Here is a 26,763-nt window from a genome sequence, read left to right on the forward strand (position 1 = left end):
AAATGACTTTACTGAGCTGGAAAAAATACAGAGGACAAATAAAATGAAGAGGGGGCTGGAGCAACTTCTTGTGAGGAGCAGCTACAACAGCTGGGATTGTGTCACTTAGAAAACAGGTAAGTAAGGGAAGACATGACAGAGGTGTTTAAAAGTATGAATGGTGTGCAGAAACTGCAGAGGGATGGAATTATTCTTTTTCTCCTGTAAGGTCATTCCACACAGCTGATCGCTGGGAAATTCAGGACAGATGAAAGAAAGTATTTCTACACATAGTGCATAGCTGAAATATGGAATGCACTGCCATGGGAAGTAGTGATGGCCACCTATTTGGATGGCTTTGAACAGGGAGAAGATTATCCATGCCTACTAGACTGGATAGACTCTTGCTCCGATCCAGCCCGGCTCTTCTTATACTCTTAGAGGAGAGAGTATCTAAGCTGAAATTCTATACAAGTGGATTGGAGAGTAATACCTCTGAACCCCACGGTTCTCATTCTGAATATAATTGCACTGAAGAAGCGCCTCATTGCTCTATCGGGGGTTAGTGGGTCTGCCATGGGACAAACAGAAACCTTTGACCCTGGAGGTGCCAGCTGCTGATATACAAGACGATGATCTAATTGTATGGATCGATGCATTTTCATTTAGAAGTGAATCCTATCACGTTCCATGCGACAGATTCTGCCCAGAGGGTTAAGTCTGGGCCCCAACGTATCAACGAAATCAGGAGGCAGCCGGTTGTCGCTGTCATATGGGTCAGGTAGGGACCAAGTGGAATCACTTCCCCCCATGCTTCCTTCCTCTGCATAAACATGAGGCAAGTAGGACACCTTGTCTTCGAGGTTGTTCAAATGATCACATCTCTGTAAAGAGAGGAGAACATTCAGGCAGCTAAACAGAATGAGCTTCTTGTCTTTATTTATAGGTATTTGGCTACTTTTCCATCATTTACAAGAGGTGAGCAGGCTGTTAAGCACAAAACTCTTTGGAGGGCACTCATTCCTACAGTCCCCATAAGCGGAAGATAAATTGACAGAACGTCACAGCTAACTTTTCTATCACCTCTCAGAGCTAAACCAGGTTTGTCAAGGCATTAACCATAAAACAGGTTAACAGTCAAATACCACAGCCTAAAAAAAAATTAATTACAAAAGTGTCAGCTAATCAGCAGCAATAGGTAACATGGCAACTTAGGAACATGGATCACAATCCTTATCAAGCAGCTGTGAATAACCACCTCAGTGAAGCCCATGTAATACTAGGCAGCATGTGAGTGAAAAGGAAGTTAAAACAGCCAGAAAATATATGGTGCCGTTCTAATCAATATGGGATTCTGTATTAGCAAGGGTACACTTGAGCTGTTCAAAGCCCATCTTGCTGGAGGCAACTGGCAGTATTTGAAAAACAGAGATATCAGGATACTTCCTTAATCCATTTCTTACTTGCTTCACAATTTCGACCATTCTTTGGAAAGTCCAGGTATCAAAATCCATCCTGATTTGAGCGCCTGTCTGGTGAAGGAGGAAAAAGAAGCATCAGAGCCACCAAACTTTAAAATTCATCTAGTATCTCTTGCCATTCCAACATCAAACAGATGAAAACTGCAGAAACCAAGTCTTTAGATTGCTTTAGAATGGAAAGAGGCATATTTGTCTGAGATAAACAAGAAAAAAATCATTTACCTTGCGGGAAGGTGGGAGGACAGGTGGGAAGATCAGACTAGGTGGCTTTCTCGGATCACTTGAGTTGCTGTCCTTTCTACGTGCTCCTTCCCTTTGGAAGGAAAAGAAGTTATTAAAGAAACTTAAAGAACCCAGTTGGAGTCCATGTTTTCCCCCCTTTCCATCTAAAACCACTCTTCTTAAAATTATAGATTGTTCGAAATACATTAGACATCAGACTTAACCTACAAAGAGCTTGCAGTAAACTGTACCTGAAGTTCCTCAGTCATTTTGCTCTCTCCCCCCACCCTCAACACATCCATGGATGTTGGATCCAAGTCCAAGAATGTTATTTCCTTTCCTCTCTGTTAGGAAATACATAAAGCAAGCAAGCATTTTGCTGCTCTTTTATGACACCCAGAATCATCTTTCAGGAGTGGTCGCCTTATTCTTTCTAATGGAAGGACCAACACAAGCCTTCCCACCAATAGCCGTATGTCAGAAGACTTGCCGTACTGGTCCATATAATGAAGACTGCCCCTGAAGAGGAGGACGACAGGTGTGCCAATGGTGACACGACAAATAAAGCACTGCTTCTCTTTCAAAATTCTGGAACCTGAGAGCCATCCAATGAAATCATTGGAACGAAGTCTAGCTGTACAGGAGTGATAAGCCATGAGATACAAATGTGCCTCTGTTTCTGGAGGCAATGTTGCTCTGGATTATACAGCCTGAGCCCTGCTTTTAAGCAATTTTGCTTTTAATTCAACTTATGCTTCCATATCACTCTTCATATGGTTGCATTTCGACTCTAATTTGTTTAACTGGAATCTTGATGTCTTCCTAGTCAATCTAGGAATCTGTTCAAGGGTGGTTTATAAAATGAAAACAAAAACAAAACAATAAAATAGAGGCACAAGAAACAGGGAAGGCTACCTTCCCATAGTCCTGTTGGAGTCACCCAAGTGTCCCCTGCATGGAGACAGAACACCAGCCCACATGGATCTTTGGACCGATTCAGGAGGGCATTATTTTCCTCATACAAGGAGACCTTGCAATGGCAAGATGGCAACTCAGGACTCATCTGGCTGCAGAAGCGGCAGCAGACCTGACAGCAGCACAGGTAACCCTTTCATCTTCAAGAGGCCTCGTTGGTTCCTCACATGCACGCATCTGAGCATGCCAATGCATCCGATCCATTTACTGTCCCAAATGCACCCTGGTCATGTGTCCACCTCAGCTGTGATTCATTTGATTTACATACAAATAGGCTGACTGGATGGCCATGAATGTGCGATGGGTGGGCCAGGTGCTTCTAACCAATGGACAGTGCGGCAGTGAGTGGCTGCCTCATTTGCAGAGTGCTTAAGCCATGACACCTCCCAGGCACGGTGCGCTGCATTTCAGCCATGCTTCAGTCAGAACAGGCCTCACCACAAGGGGCGGGAACCATGCAAGACCATTTGCCCCAACTCCACTCCAGCCTGCTGGGCTTGTTCACAAATGCTCCCCTGGGCCCATGTGGTGTCTGTGAAGAGGGAAAGCATTCTGCAGTTACCTTGGGTCATTTTGGTTTTTCTTCACAGGCACTGCGTACACTGCAAATGGTGTTGCATGATTCTGAGCATCAGGCTTGTCCTATATGGGACAGGAAGGTTTTAATCAAAGGAGCAAAATCCCCTTTGCACAGTTAGAACACATGGAGAACAGGAGGGTTCATGCAGCCTAGTGGTCCAGAAATCATGCCCTGTGGTGAGACAACAGGAGGGCACGCGGGCTGACTGTGAAGGCAGCAGTCGCTCAGGTCATACCCGTGCACCCTCCGGGGGATGAGTTGCCATTTATATCCCATGAGAGGCACGTGTGCAGTTCTGGTGTCCACACTATATATACAGAAATGCTTACTGGTGGTGGTGTGGTTTTTAACAAGGGGGAACTGATTGTTCAGGCAAACTAATGATCTAGGAACTATTATGCCACTGGCAGGCTTCAAACTGTCACATCTGAACACCCAAATTTTAGGCACAGATATCAGAGCAAGGGCTTCTCCTAGGAGCCTGTGGGTATTGAATCATCATCATCATCATCATCATCATCATTATTATTATTATAACATAGAGTTGGAAGGGGCCAACCCCCTGCTGTTGCAGGACACCAAGTTACACGATCCCACTCAGATGGCTGTCCAGTTTCTTTTTTTAATGTCTCTAATGTGGGAGAGCCACCACCTCTCCAGGCAGCTGGTTCCACTGTTGTATTGCTCTGACAGTAAGGAAGCTTTTCCTGGTGTCCAGCCTGAATCTGGGTTGCCACAACTTGAATTGATTATTCCGTGTCCTACACTCTGGTATCAGTAAGAAGAGATCCTGACCTTCCTCTTTGTGGCAGCTTTTGAAGTACTTATAGAGGTTAGGGTTAGGCTGCAAGTTTGGCAGGACAGTTGAAGTTACTAAAACTGGGGGTGCCTTCCCTCTAGCAAAGAGCTGCATGTGTTCCCTGGAAATCTGCTCTCTGTTCAAGGAGTCCGTGTTTCCTTTCTACATGGCCTCTGGTATATTTGCAGGTGAAGCAGATACCAGAAAGATATTCCAAAGAAAGTGAAGGTTGCAATCTTATACATACGTACCCAGGAGTAAGTCCCTTTAAGTCAATGAGACTTGGGTCTCAGTGTGCCTGCAAAGGTTGTGCTATAAACCCAATTACATTGGATCATCCCAGGGAGTGGGAAATGTCTCACCTTAGCTGGGCCCTCAAGATTGTAGGGAATCAGAGACTGAGAGTCTTCAAGGATCATGGTAGAACGTTCCATTGCTTTTGATCTACAGGAATACCACAGGAGGAGACCAGTGGTCACTGCACAAAAAGAAAAGAAATGACCTTTGCCACTGGCTCCCTACACCCCATACCAGCCTCTTCGTCTTGCTGGCAGCTCAGGAAAGGGTACAGATTTGCAATTTCTTGCCTTGTTCACATAGTTTTTGTGGGAGCCCAGAGATGGTCCGCTCCCGCTTGCAGCACCCTCAGCTTTTCCCACCACTTTCCCCATATTTTTTCTTCGCAGAAGAGTTCGATTAAAAAAGACAGACAGACCCATCAAAACAAAGTCTTAGGTCTCAGCTGGATATTTTAAGGCATAAGTTAAACCTTTTGGATACAAATGAGCTTCCTAAACAAATGAAGTTGATCAAACAGAACTTCTTTGAAAATGCTAATAAACCAGGGAGATGGTTAGCACATAAAGTTAAGAAAGAAAAAGAGAAGAGATTGATTGTGAAATTGAAAGGACAATTACATTCACAGAGTGCACGAATCAAGAAAATAGTGGAAGACTTTTTTACAAAGCTGTATCAGAAGGAGGAGATTCCAATTGAGAAAGTTAAAGAATATATTTGAATGGAAGAATTACCAAAACTACCAGAAAAATACCAAAAATTATTAAATCAAGAAGTCACAATTACGGATGTAATAGAAGCAATTAAGCGACAAAAGAATGACAAAACCCCTGGCCCAGATGGACTACCAGCTGAGTTTTACAAATCTTTTGAAGCAATTTTTGCTACACTCTTAAAAGACATAACAATGAAGCATTGTTAAATGCTAAAATACCGACTACTTGGACTGAGGCAAATATCACATTAATACCGAAAGAAGATACGGATGTAGCACAGATTCAAAATTACCGACCTATATCACTATTAAATGTGGAGTACAAAATGTTTGCTTCTATACTCGCAGAAAGACTAAAGAAGTTATTAATAGACTTTATCCATCCAGACCAGAATGGCTTTTTGCCAAAAAGACAAATGAATAACTTGAGAACTATCTTGGATATTTTAGAATATGATGAGATACATACCAAAAAACCAATGGTTATTGTTCATGGATGCCCAAAAAGCCTTTGATAATGTTAAGTGGCAATTTATGAAGCAACAGATGATTCAAATGGAGTTTGGTGAAAAATTTATGAATGCGGTATCATTTATCAAAAACAGTCGGCCAGGATCTTAACTAATGGAGAACTTTCAAACCCTATAGAGATCCAAAAGGGCACAAGACAAGGATGTCCGCTGTCACCCCTCTTGTTCATTTTGATTTTAGAGGTACTGAATAGATGTGTTAGGGATGACAAGGACATCAAAGGAACTAGAATTAGGGACGAAAGTTATAAATTGCAAGCCTTTGCGGATGATTTGGTTTTTATAACAGAGGAACCTTTTGTAACAATGCCTAAACTTCTACAACGGATTGAGGAATATGGTGAAGTTATGGGAATGAAAATAAATAGAGAAAAAATGAAATTGTTAGTTAAAAACCTTATGCGAGAACAAAAAGAAAGACTCCAGGAATAAGTAGATTTGCAGATTGTTAAAAAGGTTAAATACTTGGGAATCTATCTTACAGCTAAATGAACCACTTTGAAAGAAGATAATTATGATAAATTATTGAAGGACATTAAAGGTGTTTTGGAAAAATGGGCCAATTTACAATTATCTTTGATGGGAAGAATAGCACTTGTTAAAATGAATATATTACCTAAACTTCTGTTTTTGTTGCAAATGATTCCTGTAAAAATTGATAAAAAATTCTTTGATGACTTAAATTTTCATATCTCGAGATTTATCTGGAGAAAAAAGAAACCAAGGATTAAATTAAAAATGCTTCAGGAAGCTAAAAGGAATGGAAGTTTTGGTCTTCCTGATTGGATGTTGTATTATCAAGCATCTGTTCTAACTTGGCTAAAAGAATAGATAACATGGCGAAGTAAGAGAATTTTGTATCTTGAAGGTCACGACTTACAGATGGGATGGCATGCTTATATGTGGTATGAAAAAGCTAAGTCACATGGGTCGTTTCTGAGTCATTTTATTAGAAGATCTTTAATGTCAGTGTGGGAAAAACTAAAGCTAAAACTGTATAATAAATTACCAAGATGGCTTTCACCTATGAAAGCTTTTGTATATCCAAATGTATTGAACTTTGAAAAGATAATAAGATATGGTGATATCCTGGATAAGGATGGTGGCCTGAAACTGGAGCAAGAAATACAAGAACAGGGACTTAATATTTCCTGGTGGTGTAAGGTGCAGATGCAATCGAGATATGCTAAAGACTGTAAAGCATGGGGGTTCTACAAAGACCTAACAGAGTTTGATCAAGTGATGCTTAAAACAGATGAGAAAATTATTAAAAGACTATATGATTTTTTACTTGACAGGAAAATGGGAACAGGTTAAGGAAACTATGATAACATGGGCACAAAACTTTGGATTTAATGTTGAACTAGAAAAGTGGCAAAAACTATGGGAAAGAAACATTAAAGTAACATTAGCAACTTCATATAAAGAAAATTTATATCAAATGTTCTATAGATGGTATTTGTCACCAAGTCGATTAGTTAAGATGTTTCCAAATATGTCAAACAGATGTTGGAAATGTAAACATAAAGTGGGTACTTTTTATCATATGTGGTGGACTTGTGATAATGCAAAAAAGTACTGGATTAAAATACATAGATGGATGGAGGAAATATTACAAAAACCCTTTGCTTTTAAACCCAAAGTTTTCTTGTTAGGTATCATACCGGAAGACATTAACAGACAGGAAATGTATCTGCATCTAATCACAGCGGGAGGATTGCATTTGCTCGATATTGGAAAAGTGAGGCGATACCCACCAATGGACTGATTGTAAGAAAGATCTTGGATTGCGCAGAAATGGATAGATTGACTTTATCGTTGAAGGAGAAAGAGAATACTGATTTCTATCGAACTTGGGACTCTTTCTATAATTGGCTGGAGAAACGGGACCTGGCGTAAACTTAGAGATGTTTTTTAAACCATTATAAATTGATTTGAAATTTGACTTTGGAATGTTAAAAATATGTAGTAGGAGGTTGACCCAGTAAATCCAATGTTTGTCATGTTTGATGTTTTCTAGTGTTAGTTTAAAATGTTAATTTTATATATATATATATATATATATATATATATATATATATATATATATATAAAAGACAGACAGACAGACAGACAGACAGGAGAGCTGCATAGGGCCTTCGGATTGGTAGTTCCAAGAGCCTGTCTTTCTGGAAGCATCCCAGAAGAAGGGTTAACAAATCCACTGTCAAAACCACTAGGAGCAGCACGTTCAGTACAGTGACCTGTCATTGACCGCCACCTTCAGCTCAGTGGTGATGCACATGCTTTGGTTTGCATACAATCCCAAATTTAATACCCAGCCACATACAGTTTTTTAAAAAATCAGGTAGGACATCTTTTTTCTGAAGCCTTAGGCTGATGTTTAGCTTATTGCAAGGTAGCTTCCAAATGAAATCTCCAACAAAGGAGTGGGTTGAAGAATCTTTGTGTCTTGTGAACCCTTCTGCAAGGGAGCAAATTCTTCCATGAGAAAACCTTCTCATCTGCACTGTGTGAATGCACAGGACTGGCACAGACTGTAGGAGTGTTTCCTAACAGAAGGGGGCCAACAGGAGCGGCTTAGTACTCACTGTGTTCTTGCTTCATCCTGATGAATCAGAATGTGTAATGTCCAAACCATAGCAAATATTAAAACCTTAAGAACGACATTGATTTTAAAAGCCAGGTCTTTCTGGACATAGAAAGACAAGAGTTGCAATTCTAAAGGGAGTGCATTCCATACTCCAGAAGCAACCTGTGAGGAAGCCTTTCCAAATGCCTAGCAAGAGGGCCTCTGAAAAGATGGTGTCTTCAGAACTAGGTCTCCTACTGATCTCCATAACTGAAAAGGTTCGTACTGAAATAGGCAGCCCCTGGCATGGACAGGCCCTAAGTTGAATCCAAGTAACAATTCAGAGTAGAGCCGTCTCTGGGCTGATGTCATCATGCTAGCAACTGGCAGGCTTCTGGATGTTTGAAGTTTCTGGATGCCCTTCAAGGCCAGCCCTGTAGACAATGCACTGCAATAATCTACTCCTGAAGCACAGATAACCATTGCCAGATCAGACTGAGTAGCAATGGTTGCAAGTACCAGCTGCAGCTGTGCAAACAGGCTGCTGCCACCTGAAAATGCAAGGAAACCATACGATCCAGGAGCGCTCCAAGCCACAACCTGCCATTTCAGGGGAAGCCTGCCCCATCCAGAACAGGCTGAATCCCCGTCTCCAGGCCTGGAGTACCACGGATCAACAGCTTTGTCTTTTCTGGATTTAACCTCAGCTTGTTCATCCTCATCCAGCCCATTATCAGATGTAGGCAATATGCAGAGGGGCTGCTTGCTTTCCAGGGGAGATGTAACAAAAAGCAAGAGTGGCGCCATGTCAGGCTAAGGATGCCGTCTCACTCCAACATGCTTCTGATCTCTCTGTTGAATCAAGCAGATGCTGATAACACAGAGGGCAGCACCAAGCCCTGCGGGACACCATAGAGCAGGGTGCAAAAATGTGCAGAGGCTTTTTTTTCGCACCTGTTCCTGCCCCACACGTATCGCTGCAGTGGTGCTTCTGATCGCTCACTTATCGATCTCCAGTCTCTCAGATATCTGGCCCCAGGGTCAAAAAGGTGTGCGCCCCATCCCTAGACAAATGGCCCTGGAACCAAGCAGCGGTCCCTCAACACCGTCTCCCAGCCATGGTGTGGAAGGACCAAGCAGCGGTCCCTCAACACCGTCTCCCAGCCATGGCCCAGGACCACAGCAATGTAATTTGCCCAAGGACCAGACCGCCTCCGCCCCCCTGCCACCCTGCAAGGCAATCCAGAAAGATACCATGGACAATGGCTTCAACAGCCACTGAGGGGTCCTGAGGAACCAGTAGGGCTGCCCTCCCCCAAAGGTCATCCATCAGTCCCATATCCTGGCTGAAAGACCTATTAGAATGGGAGCACAGGAAAAAGCAAGCCCAATAAAAATTTGATGCCGTGAAACGCAGATCACCCATTAATACGCCAGGCATACAAGACACAAGTGTATCCTTCTGGGCAGTAAGCAAAAATCCATCTTTCTGATAATACGCACGTGTCAATAACAGGAACGCAGCCACGATTGCCACAATTCCTCCTCCTGCAAGACCGACTCTTTTTGTCATTGTAGGCTTTTGTTCACATGTCGTTTCCCTCAGGCAGTCACACAGTGTGAGGCGCAGGGTCTGCCTGATGAAAGCCCCCTGCTTGTCCCAAACAGAGAAAGGCACTGCATAGCTGGCAAGAGGAAGGCTTCTCACCATGAACAGCTCGACTGAATCACCTGAAAAAGTCAGGAGAGAGAAGGGTGAATCCCTTGTTAGGCTAAGAGCACAGTGCCGATAATGCCGGTAAGGACTGCTCATTTGATGCCTTCCAGATGCCACGGACCAGATGGAGTTGCACGAGTAGAAGAGAAGGGCAGGAGCAATTATCAGATTTAGCTCCCAATCTGGATGCAAACTGGAGTCCTACTCTATGCACGCGTTGTTATCCCTGAGGAACCCCTTCTAGGCCACAGAACATGGGCACAACTCAGCTAATATGAAACATTTATTTAGGAACGCACGAGAATGTCTCTTGATAAATGTCTTCCATCCATTGTTCACTCGGCTGGGCTTCCCTTTCTCTCTCCTTTGCATCTACACATTTCCTCCTCTCTTAATCCTGCCCCCCGTCCTCTTGGGGAAAGGGATGAGGAGACGTTGTGGACTTCAGGTAGAAGCCCTCTCCTCCCCCTTTCTCCAGCTCTACAAGCTCGGGTCTGCTACTGGGATTACCCTGGCCAAGCTTCTCACTACCTGTTCCATGCAGCCCTGACACCCGGATCTCCTGCCAGCCTCCATCATCTTCCTCTTCCTCTGCTGCCTGCAGTGCCCTGCCACCAATCTTTTTAATCTCCTGGAGGCTACCTGGGAGACCATGTGATTTTGCTCAAGCAGAGGCAGACAACCAGGCCTGCCCACAGATACAGGAATTCTTCCCCAGTTTGGACCCAACATTCCAAATTTAGTCCAAGAATTCAACATTCATCATAGTAAATAGCTGACATCATTACTGCTTTCTTCTGCTTGTTGGGAAAAAGTCACATGTTTAAATGGAAAAGGGCAAGCCAAGTCTCAGCTGGAGGGTAACTTACCAGAGTTTTTCCCCAATTTCCAAGAATTATTCACATTTCCCCAGGCCATTCCCAGTTCAAATATAAAGGGCCCTGCATAGGAGTGTTTTTTCTCAGCTTTTATAATGAAAGGGCCCATTCCTTCTTCCTGACAGACATTTAAAGATGGTGTAATTAACTCTGGATCATGGACAACAGAAGAAGACAGGAGAAGGTAGATGGTCCCAGTGCCGGTTAGCTGTGGAACACCTAAAGGCAAAACACAGCAATTTAATAGAAGACCTGCCAGAAGAAGGAGGCTTGGAAATAAGAGGTGGGTTTCATGCCTGGGCTTTACAACAGGCCCTTCTCAGCATCACCTTCCACACCATTGTGCTCCAGAGGCCGTGTGAACTGTCAGCCTCAGGACATCAAACGACATTCAAACAGGTCCTGCCTTGCAGGCTCCCAAGGGACAAACACAGGAGCCAGAATGCAAAAGGGGTTTGGGGCTGGAAAGCATTTCAAGAGAATGTCTCAACATGTGATTTTGCAAGATGATTGTTCTTCCTCTCTTTCTCTCCATGCCTGGCATAGTGAAGCACAGTAAACAAAAAGAGCCTAATGCACTTTGTCTGATGATTCAGCATGATTAGCAACCCATCCCTTACATATTATGGGCTGCTAGATGCTTGAGGTTCGAGGGATTGTGATAGGTCGAGGAGCAGGCGTCCTCCTGCTGGTCTCAATCTCATTCCTGCAACAGCAACCCTGTGAGGAAGGTTGGGCTGAGGGTCTGTGACTGGCCCAAAGTCACCCAGTTGGCTCCATGGCTGAGCGGGGACTTGAACCCGGATCGTCTGAGTCCCAGTCCCATGCTCTTAGCCACTGCACCACACTGGCTCTTTAAGGTTGCCCCCAGGAATGGCACTGCCAACTGTGCAAGCAGCAGGGCCATCTGAACAACAAAATCAGTGGGGAGCAAAAGAATCAGTGGGGCAGGATCACCCCAGTGAAACTTACCACCATCAATGGCATGTATCACAATGGTGTACACACCACTGTTTGTGTGAAGGGATTCCCGAGCAAGCTTTTTCACCGTCCTCACTATCCCAAAGGTTTTGTCAACAGACACCCAGCCATTTGGGTCAAATGCAACTTCGTATCTTCAGGAAGAAAGCAAACATTTTTTTAAATGTGTAACAATGCATCCTGAACAACTAAGAGATCGGCAGCAGAAGCCCTCCTCCGGGAACCCTCTGTGAAAGATGTTAGGAGACAGAGTACCCGGAGGAGGACCTTCTCTGTGGTGGTGCCCCAACTATGGAATGCGCTCCCAAGAGAGGTCCGCCTGGCACCGTCATTATATGTTTTTCAGCGTCAGGTTAAGACCTTTTTATCTAATCAATATTTTAATATGTTTTAATATTGAATTTTTTGTATTTTATTAACTTGCAGCCAGAGTGGGTCATCAATTTATTTATGCTGTAAGCCATCCAGAGACGTTAAGTAATTGGAAGGCATACAAATTTTATAAATTAAATAAATAAATAGTAAGTACAGCAGACAACCTTTGCTTCCCAGCCATCCACAGGACTGGACAACATTGTAGAGCTAAACTAGCACCCCAAAAAGGAAGAGATAGAGCCGTAAATCAAATTAGCAACTCCAGAGCACCTGAAAGGGCAAACACCCTCCCAGGAATGTATGCCTCTTGCAGCCTTTGAGGTCTGGTCCTGTGTTCTCATCCTACCTTGTCTCACCCAGAGCTCAATGTGTACCAGAATTCAATCCCAGCGCCGGTTTTCAGTGCCAGAAGTCAACCCTGGAATGCAGGGCTTCTTACAGCGGACAGAGTCCATTCAGCTTCAGTTGGTTGGCTTTACCATGCCAAAGATAAGGAAAGAGGATTCTTGAACAGACGGAAGTGTTTGCCTAACAGTTCGGGAAAACGAAGCACTAGCCTTATGTCCCACCCAAAAGTCATCTTGACAACACTATGGAAGCGGGAGAGGTATTTATTTATTTTCGATTTATATCCTGCCTTTTTCCTACAAAGGGCTCAAGGCAGCTTACATCATTCTCCTCCTCCATCTTATCCCCACAACAACAACCCCGTGAGGTAGGTTGGGCTGAGAGTCTGTGACTGGCCCAAAGTCACCCAGTTGGTTCCATGGCTGAGCAGGGACTTGAACCCAGATCGCCTGAGTCCCAGTCCCATGCTCTTAACCACTACACCACACAGCCTGATGCTTTCCAGATGCCCTGGGATCAAAGCACATTTGAAGGGCCGTGGCTCAGGGAAGCCTTCCCTACCCAAAGGTTGACCGTTCTTATAAATGATCCTGGACACACAAACTTAGTTTGAGGAATTTTCTGATTTAGAAAATGTGCTGCTTATTTACAATGGGTTCCGGTGTTTTTAAAAGGAAAATGGATGGTGACGATTATATTCTGTCCTTCTAAAACTAAGGACGAATGTGGCAAGGAATGACTTCACAGGTACAATGTTAGCCTTGTGGACTGCAGGAGTCGTGGTTAACCATGGAACGATTATTCCTTCCGGCGCCAGGCCAAAACCTTTTTATTTTCCCAACACGTTAAGATTTGTTATTTTAATTGGATTTTATTGGAGCATGTGACACTGTGCTTCTGACTGTACTACCGTCCTGAGACTTCTGTGAGAGGATGGGATAAAAAAAGCTTTGATAAATAAATAATAAAATGAATCTTTTGTTGGTCTGGCACCCTGAGCAAGTTTCTTCAGAAGACCTCAAAATAACCAAGGGAATTCCAACAAGAATTACAGGCACAGCTGCTCACCTGATGGTATGTCCGTCGGGATCCCTGGCCGTATATTGTACAATGCTGGTTCCAACCGACACACTCTCCTCTTGCCAGAGGAGGAGGACAGGGGGGTTAAACTGAGGGGCATGGTTTCTGCTAATGACATAAATCTTCACAGATACTTTGGGACGTTCCAGATGAGGGACATTCTGCACCACGCCTCCTTTACACAAGAAGTAGGCCTCTTCGTTCTCTACGGATATTACAAGTGTTCTCTCAGGGCGGCTGTCATAGATCAAAGGCTGGGAAAGTGAGACAACAGCACGATCTTCCATTAGTACATTCAAACTGGCTGTACCAGCCTTCCTAACCTGGTGACCTCCAGACGTGCTGGTTCCATACTCTGTGCTGGTTCATGATGATGGTAGCTGCAGCCCAACTTCTTTGGAGGGCGCCAAGGTGAGGAAGGCTGAGATGACATTATTCAAGCGGCATTTTAACTGTTAACATTATTGGTTTTATCTGGCCAGGGCGGCTTATTTTATACTGTGTTGTTGTATTTTTAATTTAATATTTATATTTTTAATTTATATTATAATTATTTTAACTTAATGATGTGAGCCGCCCCGAGGCTTCGGCGAATGGGGCGGCATAAAAATGTTTTAATAAAATAAATAAATAAATAAAAATGTCTCATAGAACGGTTCTTCAATTCTCATTTGTAGCTATGTTAATACATTACCTTTTTGATGCTTAACACCCCTTCGTTGGTACTAGGATCTGTTACAATGGCAAAATTGTCCCCTTCATTTCCACTAATTATCATATACATGGCTCTCCAAGCAGGTGTGTTGGGAGAATCTTGGTCATCCACCCTCAGGCGTAGGATTCCATGTTTCATTTCACCTTCTGGGATATTCAGGTGATACTTGGAAGACATAGAAAGGACATTTAGATGGATCAAAGGCAGTTCCCAGCCTCCGCTTCCATTTTTTGCAACACTGTAGATGACCATGATATGGAATGGAGGGAAGGGTTACGGAGAAAGCAGCAGGGAATATTCCAAATGTCTAGGATCAGTAGGATAGTAAACAGGTTTCATCTTCTGGTGGTGCTCCCAGGAGCAAACAGAGCCTTCCTTCCATATAAATATTTGGCTGACATTACAATTCCACAGCTACCATGCATTTCTTTTCATAAAGGAAATGCTGCCTTTGGGAACCATTTTGCCACTGACAATGAGCAGCTTGGCCCTCACTAACAGACATCGGGTTTTGGTCGGAAAGGAGTTTCAAGAAGCTCTCACATTGCCTCAGGTGAGGAAAAACTCCAGCCCGTGGGCCTAATCTATCCTGCAGAGGCTGTCCATCTGGGCCACAGATGCTTCTTTCCCCAGCTTCTGCCCTGGAGGTCACAAATGTTCTGAAGAAGTGGGAAGAGACAACCTGCGACGGGACATAACAAGGGGATTTCCCTGTGCAGGGACCACCTTCCCTTGGTGGAACCCAAGGTGAGAAAGGAAGTGCTGGAATGGCAGCGTTGGCTGGCTAGCATGCTCTCCCCAGTAGGAGCAGGCATGGTTCCAAGTGGGTGAACTGGGAGGAAACTCTTGCCACACCTCCTGAGGCCCAAATGACACAGGAAGATGTAGTTCCACCCCTCCCAAGTCAGACCATGGTTCCATTCCCCGAAGCCTTTGGTCCATAGAAATCCAGGTGGGATCAACCAGCCCCACTGCCTACATCTGCACCATATAAACCCTGACAGCATGAAGGTGGACATTTGGCCAGATAATCCACCAGCAGCCTTGAAGAAAATGGACTCAGCAGGTGGGATCAGGCCACCTTCTCTGCTTTGAAAGTGGGTGTGCTGACAGTGCTGAGTGGGACCAAGAAAGGGGTAGAACTTCAGGTGGGAACCTAAAGGACTCCTGGCTGGCTATGGAGCAGATCACACAGCAAACTACCACAGAAAGAAGAAACCAGACATCATCAGGACAACCCTAACTCCGTGACCTTATATCACAGAGGAAATCATGTTTATGATTATTATTAATATGTATGTTACTTTTCACATTGATAGCTACCTTGGAAACCTTTCTTCAGCAAGAAAGATAGGATGTAAATATTTTAATATATCAATGACACAGAGAAATATCCTGTCCTCATAGCTGCCTTACTTCCAGAAACACAGAAACTGAATGAGACAGAAGGGGCTTTCTGGGCCATCTAGTCTGACCCCCGGCTCCAGCTGGCTCTGCCCCATGACATGCCCACCATGTGCATACCCAGCCTATCTTTGAACACCCTCATTGTTGGGGCTTCAACCTCCTCCCGTGGAAGCCCATTCCATACACTAGGGGTTCTAACCATCAGGAAGTACATCAACAAAGAACTCCAACAAAGCTGTCAATATTGATTTACTATCTTCCCATAAAATACTCTTGCATCCTCACTTTTTCCTGGGTGAATCTGGGCAGGTTGTTGTTGGAATCCTTTAAAGCAATATTAATTGTTGCTGTTGATGACCGTTGTGGAGTTCCATGATCTGTAGCCTTGACCAGGAGTTGGAATGCTTTTGCAATCTTGAAAACATTAAAATATTAGAACATCCTACTTTGTATGAACATTAGAAGATCCTCGTGTGGGTTCTTTAACACCAGCGCAAATCGTCTGAACAGGAAATAAATTATCTGAAAGATTTAAGACCTTTGCCCATGATTGACCAAGAGCTCATGTCAAAACGCTTGTGTCAAAGGGCACATATATCTAGACATCTTTAAAAAGTTGTGGGACTTCAAAGCGGTCAGTGCTATGAGCGACTGATGCAGCATTGCAACCTCCACAATCACTTTTGGGCTCAACAATGACATCATAAATTACAAAGATGAAACAAGCAGTATCTACTGAGGAAGAGTACTCATAACTCTATATAGTAATTCATAATTCTATTTTCCCTCCTTTTTCTTAAGTTTGCGATGTGTTTTATATTGCTTTAATAATTGATGTTTTATATTGTATTTTTATATTTTATATTGTACTTTTGTAAGCTGTCCTAAGCACTTGGCGATAGGACAGGATATAAATGTCTGTAATAAATAATAAATAAATATATCCGGACAATACAAGCTGACTGACTTCTCTGATCCCTTCATAAAGGGGGAAATTAATTGTGTCCTAAGGGCAAAGTGGAGCTATCTAAGCCCCCTTGGTTTGCTCACAAGGGGGGAAAAGGTGGGATAGAAATGCGATGGGAGGAGGTGGCAATGACACAGGGCTGAAACCAGTATCACTCAGCAGAAATCGTATTCTTGTATCCCAAAATAGCTAATGTGACTGCTTCCCATGGGGGGATGCTCCAACCATTTCTCCTGTCTGGCTAAGGTTTGGGAGATGCCACAACTTCTGAAGTTGTCCTGGTTGTAATACCTTCTCCTACTTCATGGCACAGGCACTTCAACACAGACTCTTGGATGATGTTCAGTCAAAATACACTCGAATCTGGGTCTCTGAACTGTAGGTTCAATGGCCGCGAGAAACTAGATTCTGCTGTGAAGGTGCCTGCTTGCTTCACTGACTTCTGCAGAGCATGAGTGGAGGCTGCCATGGCAAGTCTCCAGTGCAAGCAGGTGCCCCAGTTACAAGATCAGTCTGAGGGCCGTTCAGAGGCAAAGCAAAGTTGCTTTGGTGCATTCTGTGCATCATCACCAGCACATCATTGTGCATAAATATTGCATCTAGAACCAGCTGTCCACAAGAAGTTGCAGGCAGCTGGCACAGCTCCCCCTTCTCAATTATCCTCACAGCCACCCTGTCAAGGAGGCCAGGGAGACCATCCAAGCAGGTGACACAGTGCCAAGGGGACCAGGCTGGGCAGTTTTCCAGGATCAAGTGGAACATGCTCTCCACATTTATTATATTTATGTCCTGCTTTCTTCTTCTAACAACTTACAGTGGCTTATATCACTCTCCTTCTCCTGCTCTTGGTCTTATTCCCACAACAGCAACCCTGTGAGGTAGGTTGGGCTAAGAGTCTGTGATGGGCCTAACGTCACCCAGTTGGCTCCATGGCTGAGCAGGGACTCGAACCCGGATCGCCTGAGTCCCAGGCCTGTGCTCTTAACTGCTGCACCACACTGCTCTCACATGCACGCACCTTGGCTTTTCTTTTGCAAGGACTGGCTGCTGGCAGACAAAGTATGGAAGAAATACCGGGACAGTGGATTAAGTTTAGGGAGTGGATAAAGTTTAGATACTGACAAATGGGGGGAGTCTGAAGGCAGAATCTGCAAGAACCTAATGACATACCTTTACTGCAAAGGATATATACCAAAACACACAGCTTGCCTAGACTATTTGCCATTCCTATACCTGATAATCTGAGCATCCGCTGATGTATATCTGGCCATTTGAAGGATGAACAGTAAAGACAGTTTCTGCCAGATAAGGTCTCTGAGTCACCAAAGAATACGTCACACGAGAATTTGCACTGCCTTTTTCATCCCTGTCAAAAGCTATGATGTTGAAAACAGGTAGATCTGCAGTTGCAAGAAGAGATATACAGCACATGTTCAGCAATGCTGTGGACCATTCTTGGCACTATAAACAGATTTCATACATGTACTGTACTGCCTACCCTCGTTGCTGGCACAGCTGAATAGAAAACAAAACCACACAGAATAAGACAAAGCAAAAACTGCACTTCTTTAGTGCCTTGACACAGAAGGACTAACTTTTGTCACTTAAATACCACCAAAGTCAGCCATTAGATTTTAGACTATAAAATGCATGCATAAACATTCACACAACCTTTCCCCTTTCCTCTCCCTACAGAAAAAACTGTTCTCTGCATCCTATTGACAGAATAAATTGAATGCCTTTGATATGCATCATTGCTTTTAGGTGCACTTTCAAATGCGCAACCAGAAATGTTTCCAAATGTAGGTTCCATCTATTGTCATCAACAGAATACCCATCTCCATCTCCATTGTGATGAAACCAGCCATACGTGAATGCACCTTTTCTTTACACGTACAGCTGGATGGGAAAGAGCATGAAATTGCCTTTTCTATTCAGAATGGACTCCTAGATGTACAATATAACAATAGCCAATTCCATCATGATTCTCAGTTGCATCTAGGCTGCACGTGTCAGTGAAGAATATATTTTTGTCCTGATCACCAAACAATCAGCGTCAGTTACTTAGGATCCTAACAGAGAGCCACAAGAGGGTTGACAATATAAAGCAAAGCTCTGCCAAGAAGGCCAGAACCTATAAGGATAAGCCTGGAGGCAGATGTGTTGACACCCAATGTCGTAAAATGAGGTGTAGGCCAGGATAACAGTGTACAAAAAGTGACCGAGTGCTTCCTGCGGATTACATTTTTCCCTTTCCGATGGAAGTGTCCTGCTTTTATTGAGTAATGCTTCCTGCTATGATGTTTTTGTTACTAATCTTTACAAAATCTAGAAGTATACATTGGCTATGCATGAAGACTGTGGCAGCTGGTTCTGACTGGAAGTGGGCTCATGCTATAAGCTAATGCACACCTACAATAGTCTTTTTAATATAAAATGACTTGCTGGTGTTTCCTGTCTCTCTCACCGTCAGGTAACGAACAAGAGGGACTATTTTTTTGTCCTTATCATCAGATCTGAAGCCCCAACACCAGTCTGCCTGGGGACAAGCGGCCGATTTACCCTGCAAGTGCTTTCAGGGCCAGCAGCAATCCTGCAGGTACTTGCAAGGGCCAGAGTCTGAGCAAACCTGCAGCTCTTTGAAAGGCTCCCCTGCAGTCCTCAGCCATGACCAGGGCAGCAAAGGCCTTCGGGATGCCTGCACTCCAGTCCTTGGCTCGTGCCAGCTCTTCAGCTTGCCTCTGGGCTGTGTCTTTGCCTCTAAGCCAGTTTTGCCTTGCTGCTACTGGACCTCAGCCCGTATCTGGACTGGCCCTCCATTCTTCTCCAGCACCACTGGTCCCATTGTTCTAGCTTTAGAAACCTGCCACTTCCATCCCGTGCTAACAGTTTTCACATTCAGCCATCCACCCAGCATCAAATACAAGGTGGGCTTTGCATAAAAGTCCAGCAATGCTACACCAGTCAGTGGATCAACACACCTGACAGTCATGGGTCCCACCTGTGCAGCACACCTCGTGGTCGCTTTGCCAGCTGCAGATCCTTCTCTCACTTGTACTTGTTCACACCCATTTGTGTGATCCAACCTGAATCTGGGCAACTGCTTTGCTAGACTTCTAGGTAACTATGATACTCACACCCTGCTAATCACAACAATGGAAAGTGGCTAACTTGGGCTGCACTTTATTCTGGTACTGTGGTAGCAAAGAACAATTATGGAACATTTTAATGCTAGAGGGGGTTCATTTATTTATTGAATATGTGCCAATAAAAGGGAAGGGTATTACACTTTCAGTGCATTCAATACAATTTGGATGGGTGGGGGTATTTCTGAAAGAGATGAAAGTTACAGCTAGAAGCAAAAAAGAACAAAGGAATGAAGGAATAACTATTATACAGCCATGGTCCTAGCAGAAGGGTGCACTATTTGTTTTTGTACAGTTTTGGTTTTGGGGTGGGGTTTCTTTTGTATCTTGTGTTGTCTGTTCTTCTATATTTATGATGCATTTTGCATCTGTATTTTTGTAGTAGTTTACTATTATTAACAATAAAAAGGTGAAGGAGGAGGAAGTACCAACAGTAGTAGTAGAAGAAGAGTGGAGCAACAGTATTTCATGACACATACCACCTAGCTTGAGAAAAGAATGCATTCAGTTAATCATTCGTCAAACAATATCACAGCCAGGCTGAAAAGAGCAGAGTTTGAGCATTGCGCCGAGATACAAAGACATAACTTGTCTTACAGAACAAAAGGAAGAAGGGAAAGAAACAAGGGTCACCAAGACTCTCTTCAAAGGCTTGGTTTCAAAAATGGGGAGCAGAAGGAGAACACACGTTATTATTTATTTATCTATTTATTTATTTATTAATTAAAACATTTCTATGCTGCCCCATTCGCCAATGGGGCGGCTCATAACATAATATAAAAATAACAATATAAAATAAATCACAATATAAAAGAAGTCGCCCTGGCCAGATACTGGGGGTCCTTGAATTCTTGAGTTCTTATTCAAGGACCCCCTTGAATAAGAATTATTGGGGGTCCTTGAATTTTTGTAACAGCACTGGTGGAAGACTCCTCAACCACAGCACCATGATGTGGTGGGGAACTGTGTCACATGATGCGAGCAATGCAGCTACAAGCTGTCGCATCTAAACTCTAGCGGGCCAGTGGAAGAGCAAATGGAAGAACCCCTCTAGATTTGGGATCACTTTTGTCATGCAAGGCTCTTTCCATAGGCTAGAAACAGCTCTTCTAGAAGCAGGAATGATTTCCCACCAGTGCAGAAGCACCTTTGGAGCCAAGTGAGTATGCCTACGGGCATCTTTCCTGCCTTCCACTAATGCCCTCCCAAACAGATACCTGGGCCCAAGACTAAAAGTCCAGTTCACACATGCATGTGGACAAGTCTGATTTCTCATCACTTGTTGATTCATGAGAACATATCTGAGCTTACAATTACAGAATAAGTCCCTGTGGCATCGTACATTTAAGCTGCAATCCTGTATCTTCTTACCAAGAAATAAGTCAATGCAACTTAGTTTAGAGTATCCACGAATAATATCAAGCTATTATTATATTTTGTTATTTTGTTATTATTTTATATTGTTAACTTGTTTTATATTTTTATTGTACAATATTTTAATTGATTGATTTGTGAGCCGCCCCAAGGCTTCAGAGAATAGGGCAGCATAGAAATTTGCTAAATAAATAAATAATTTTTAAAGAAATCATGCTCTTCCTCACCCTGGATGGTAACATTGAAGAAAAACAGCAGTAAAGGGTTTCATCCCCTCTAGGAAAGTTCTAGTGTAGGCCATAATGTAATTTCCTAAATGCAAGAAGTGCGATTTCAGAATTAAAAGAGGAAATCTTTCTTTTATTTCTTGCTTAACTGAATATGTAGGATGACTGTATGTGTGAGCAAAAGTGCCTATCTGTACAAGATTTTTTTTAACAAAGGTGCTTGTGCCCCACAGTTGGGAACCAGTGCACCAGCCAGCCCTAGGAATTGTATGAAAAAAATCAATCAGAAGGAGATCACAATGGGCAGAAAACATCTTTTCAATTTGATGTTATCCACAATCTTGACAATACTCACCACTTCTGTGATTTTCTGTCATAGTGCTGTTAAATTCCTTCTGGGAAAACTCAGGTACATTATCATTTATATCCTTAACTGTAACACTGAAGTATAGAGATCTATTCAATATTTTATTGGTCCATCTATCCGCAATATCAAACCGTACCTGAACAACAAGGAAATCGAGAGAGAGAGAGAGAGAGAGAGAGAAAACACAGAGCAAAATGGTTTCTTTTAAAAAAAGATACATTTTCTTGGCATCCTGACAAAGATGATAACCACAATCAACACCACAATGCAAAAACTCTTGTCCAAAAAAAAAAAAAAAAGGTTTGAATTTCAAACATTTTAGATATTAGAGCACTCATGTTGCATTAAGTTCATTTTGCCCCATAAGAGTCATGAACAGTAAAAGCAATTGATCTAGCTACTTTGCAATAACTTTTGCAACGTAAAACGAATGCATACAATCAATATACAGTATGTATATATAGAAACACAGAAACAGAGCAAGTCAGAAGGGGTCTCCTGGGCCATCTAGTCTGACCACCAGCTCTAGCCAGCTCTACTCACGATATGCCTGCAAGAATAAAATACATGACAGGCTAAACTGAACCAAGAAGTCTTATATCCATAGATACATATTCAGCATGCATGTAAAAATGAGGTTGTTCTAGCAAAAGCAAAAGCAAATATTTGCAAAACTTACACCACTGCTGGATGACAAATTGCTGAAATGATCACTGTTTAAATAATCTAGGTATTGTACAATAACTGGGGGCATGCTGAAGAATGTTAGTGAGTCAAAGAAAAACAGAATGAAATAAGATCAACTATTTACTATTAGGAGAACAGTTTAGAAGCATTGGTTACATGTTTTTTCCTATAGTAAATACCTTTAAAAAAGAGATTTTCTCTCGATCAATGGAATGGTGCACATACAGATTTCCTCCGCCACAATTTTCAATAGAAAACAATCCAGCTGCCACTTCAGGTTCCCTGATTAAATATTGCCTACATTCATCACATGATACATTTTTGAAGATCTACAGACAAGACAGAATGTCGATGAAACACTGAGGATATCATGAGAATAAAATTTTCATTGAAATAGTTAATTCTCCTATATTATATATACATCAATTCAAACACATTTGCAAGTATTTTTAATATTGGGGTCAAATGAATCATGGACCTACTTTGTACAATAAAACAACCCCCAATGGGCAGCCAGCAATGGTGGGTTGTCACTGAAACTGAAGTGTTTTCACAGGCTAGTTTAATTTTCAGCAACAGCCATAACAAGAATGCATGGCTTGTTGTAGGACTGTTCTTGCATGGGATGAGCTCTTGTACTGTCTGAACCCAGGAGACTGATTTTATTTTGGGTTAGTAGTCACTTCCTGGCAAATAGATGGGGAAGAAATGGAGGTAGTGACAGATTTTATTTTTCTGGGCTCCAATATCACCACAGATGGGGACTGCAGCCAAGAAATTAAAAGACGCTTGCTCCTGGGGAGGAAAGCTATGGCAAATCTAGATAGCATACTATAAAGCAGAGACATCACCCTGCCAACAAAAGTGCGTATAGTCAAGCCTATGGTTTTCCCAGTTGCAATGTATGGCTGTGAAAGTTGGACCATAAGGAAGGCTGAGCGTCGAAGAATTGAGGCCTTTGAATTGTGGTGCTGGAGGAGACTCCTGCAAGTCCCTTGGACAGCAAGGCAATCAAACCAGTCAGTCCTAGAGGAGATCAACCCTGACTGCTCTTTAGAAGGCCAAATCCTGAAGATGAAACTCACATCCTTTGGCCACCTAATGAGAAGGAAGGACTCCCTGGAGAAGACCATGATGCTGGGAACAATTGAGGGCAAAAGAAGGAGGGGATGGCAGAGAATGAGGTGGTTAGATGGAGTCACTGAAGCAGTTGGTGTGAGCTTAGGTGGACTCCGGGGGATGGTGGAGGACAGGAAGGCCTGGAGGAATGTTGTCCATGGGGTCACGATGGGTCGGACACGACTTCGCGACTAACAACAACAACAAGTCAGCTACAGAGTCACTTGGAAAAGGCAGCAAAAAGCCCTTTGCAGCATCTTGCCAGGGACTGCCCTTCCTCCAGTGCCAAACTGGCACTTTGGAAGGACCATCAAGAGCTTCCCAGCTTTTTAAATGCTATTTTTCAGTGCTTCAGAAATGAGCAATTGGAGGCGTCATCTTTTGGTTCTTATCATCATTTTCAGTGGTCTTTTGCAAGTGCTACCTTTCAACTATCTGGTATGTGTGTTTTTGCCAGGTCGGTCCTCACCTTTCCAAGATATTTTAAACTTGGAAGGGTAAGAGCAGACTCCAAGGACGAGTTGAATAGCGCCACAACAGTGTTTTCTAAGAAGAGGCCACTCATACTTGAGGAAGGCGAATGTAAACATGGTCAGGCTTGGCATTTCTGTTCTAGCTTCCCCTGCTTAAAGCTCACCAATGCAGCCTGCCATCCAACTAACGTGCACGGAGAAATACTCCGTCATTGTTTTTTTGTAACTATTACAAACTGATTGTGGCACAAGATTTTGAGTGCTAGCCTTCACTCCACCAGATACTGACTCTGGGAAGTCTAGGATGGGGAATCCCCAGGGTGCTGCCCATGGGAGCTTCCAACAGCACCCCCAAAGCTCTCCATTTCATGCCCCCCTTAAAAAAATATTTGAAGAAAAGCCTGGAAGGCTTTCTCTCACTCCCTAGCCTCTTCCCCTCTCTCTCCTCTAACTCTCTGCCTTTCTGTTTACCTCTATTTGTCCCCACTGCCCATCTTTCACGCACATCTGATCAGCCAGGCTCCCATGATGGGACTGGCCACATCCTTCACGGTAGTCATTTTTCGGCAGAGCCCACGGCAGTTTCTCAAATCTCCAGGTGTCCAGAAAAGGCTGGAACCCTGGTCTAAGAAACAAAATATAAGTGTTTGCTTTTACCTTTCCAACTAATTTTGGGAAAGGCCCTGCGTCTTCCTCCTCAAGTTCCAGAGCGGTGATAGCCCATCTCCTTTTTCGAAGATGTAAAGGATGCAGATTGTCCATGAGCTTCAGGTTTGGACCCTGGGAATGAAACGGTGCATTTCTGTTATCCCACATAGTACAACGCATTGTGGTAGTTGGTCTCTCCAAAAAGCAACAGCACTTGTGAAACAGTTTTCCAATGATGTTCCTAAGACTCCTGGGGCTCTTCCATGATATAATGATTAACCGCAGGCATGCTTCTTTTGCCTCGGAACTGCCATTTCATACACAGGCCATAAGAGGAAGAGGGCTTGTACATGGACCTTTACAGACTCGTGATCTGAGATGTACTTGGTCTCTTCCACATGTAACCAACAAATCAACCTGAGTCCACTTCCTCACCCCAGGACACATAAGCCAGCATAAAAAATAACAATAACACAAGATTTGCAGGTAATTTCAATCTGGGTATTAAATAGATGTTACTTACCAAGGGATTTAGCAAAGATCCAGGCCAGTGGCTTGAGTTTTGAATGGTCATTGTCAGACTCCCATGATCACCCAATGCCTGGTGGAAGATGCCGATGGAGAGAATCTTAGCAGAGGGAGAAAGAGGTCAGTAAGAAGCGTGCTGTTTCTTCAAATTGGTTTCTATTCCCAATACATTTCACTGAAAAACCTGACAAACTGAACACCCATACTTACCCAGTGTAGGGGGGAAGTATTTCTTGATAATATCCCATAGGATGAGCATTGTTTTCCCCTTAAAAAAGCCATGCCATCTGCATTTGGATGAAATGACAAGCCATGGCCAGACATGCGATTATGCAAATTACACCTGGCATGCAGCATGGCTTGTTCAGCTTATTATCATCTGAACCAAATCGTTTGCCTGCTTTATCATTGGCTGGGTTCAGACAACGCCACAAGCCACCATGAGCTTTTCACCATTGTTGGTCTGTCATGCAGCTGGAACCCAATTGTACTATTTCGCCACACTCCCTCTGGACTTTAGAAAACTTGATAGGAAACCACAGTGACCAGGTTCACATGACACAACAAAGGTGTTTTTTAACCCATTTTGATCGGATGTGTCATCTGAACCCCATCCCGGTGTTTCAACGACAGTCTGTTCTATGGTTTCTCAGTACCATGATTACTTTTTGTGACATCTGAACCAGAAAATATTTATTATTATTTATTAAATTTGCAAAATACAGCTCAGAGTGGTGCTATCAGAGGCATCCCCACTCCTCCTAAGAGGTTCCTTGGGGCAGGAGCGGCCCATCAGCTGGTCAACACTGGGAGCAGAGCGTGCTGCTGGCCTCCCCGTGGGTCCCCCGCTCCACTTTGCACGGGTGGCAGGGCAAGAGGCAGCTGGGCAGCGGCACTCGTACGCTGGGTGGCGAGAGGGGCATCGCGCGGTGGGGGGCTGCTGAGGTGGGCAGCCCCAGCCAAGAACTGTTTCCACCCAGCTGCTTCCTGTATTTCCGCCCAGAGTAAGTGATGCACATCAAGACTGGGTTTTAATTAATTAGATCCTGATTTAAAATAATTAAATCTGTTGCCTCCACCAGGGCAGTTCCCAGAATACTCCCTCACTACTCTTTTGGACTGTGCTGCTCATCTGCTGTAGCAAAATCACAGGGCCAGGAGACAGAGGGGAGAAAAAGACGGGAAAGGTGGCTTGCAAGGCAAGTCCATTTGCCTGACACTCGAGAAGGGCCCGGCATGGAATATAAACCTCCCTGCTACATCCGGCTTGACATCCATCTAGCGCAGAACACTTCTTCCCGCCATGATCGACTAGCAGCCTACAAGTGGCCCCCTTCCAAGTAATCAGGCACTAGGTGTGGGACTTGCATTTCTGGAACGATCTGAGACAAGGAAACCAACAACAGCTATTTCCTGTCGCATCCAAACACAGTGTTATCTTCAACCATGAAGACTGCTCTAAATCTCGACATGGTAAGCAGATCTAGCATAAGATGTCATGGGCAAGGTCTAGCACCCTGCCAGATGATCCGCTGAATATTCAGAATGGGGCATGTTGATTTACGGACAAAAAAGC

General features: G+C 43.5%; 1 protein-coding gene across 1 annotated transcript; it reads right to left on the reverse strand.

Moving 5' to 3' along the window:
- Nucleotides 1-642: 642 nt before the first annotated feature.
- Nucleotides 643-25,245, reverse strand: LOC123036143 (cadherin-like protein 26). Its single transcript, XM_044455159.1, has 15 exons — nt 25,183-25,245; nt 24,669-24,791; nt 22,599-22,748; nt 21,721-21,868; nt 17,852-18,018; nt 15,937-16,065; nt 14,224-14,409; nt 13,518-13,783; nt 11,718-11,860; nt 10,737-10,964; nt 9,859-9,881; nt 3,220-3,299; nt 2,147-2,201; nt 1,443-1,511; nt 643-863 (listed from the first exon to the last, which is right to left on the reverse strand). Exons 1-15 carry the CDS (start codon nt 25,231-25,233, stop codon nt 645-647), a joined length of 2,037 nt encoding a protein of 678 aa, XP_044311094.1. The 5' UTR covers nt 25,234-25,245; the 3' UTR covers nt 643-644.
- Nucleotides 25,246-26,763: the final 1,518 nt, after the last annotated feature.

Source organism: Varanus komodoensis, unplaced genomic scaffold (assembly GCF_004798865.1).
Source record: "Varanus komodoensis strain SLA01 unplaced genomic scaffold, ASM479886v1 scaffold8, whole genome shotgun sequence".
Taxonomy (NCBI): Eukaryota; Metazoa; Chordata; class Lepidosauria; order Squamata; family Varanidae; genus Varanus; species Varanus komodoensis.

Coding starts and splice junctions, on each gene's coding strand:
- LOC123036143 (XM_044455159.1), bottom strand. CDS start 25,233: ATGACCATTCAAAACTCAAGCCACTGGCCTGGATCTTTGCTAAATCCC. Junction 11,861..13,517: donor CCCGACGGACATACCATCAG/GTGAGCAGCTGT, acceptor TTCTTCCTGAAG/ATACGAAGTTGCATTTGACC. Junction 2,202..3,219: donor AAAAACCAAAATGACCCAAG/GTAACTGCAGAA, acceptor CCTCCTCTTCAG/GGGCAGTCTTCATTATATGG.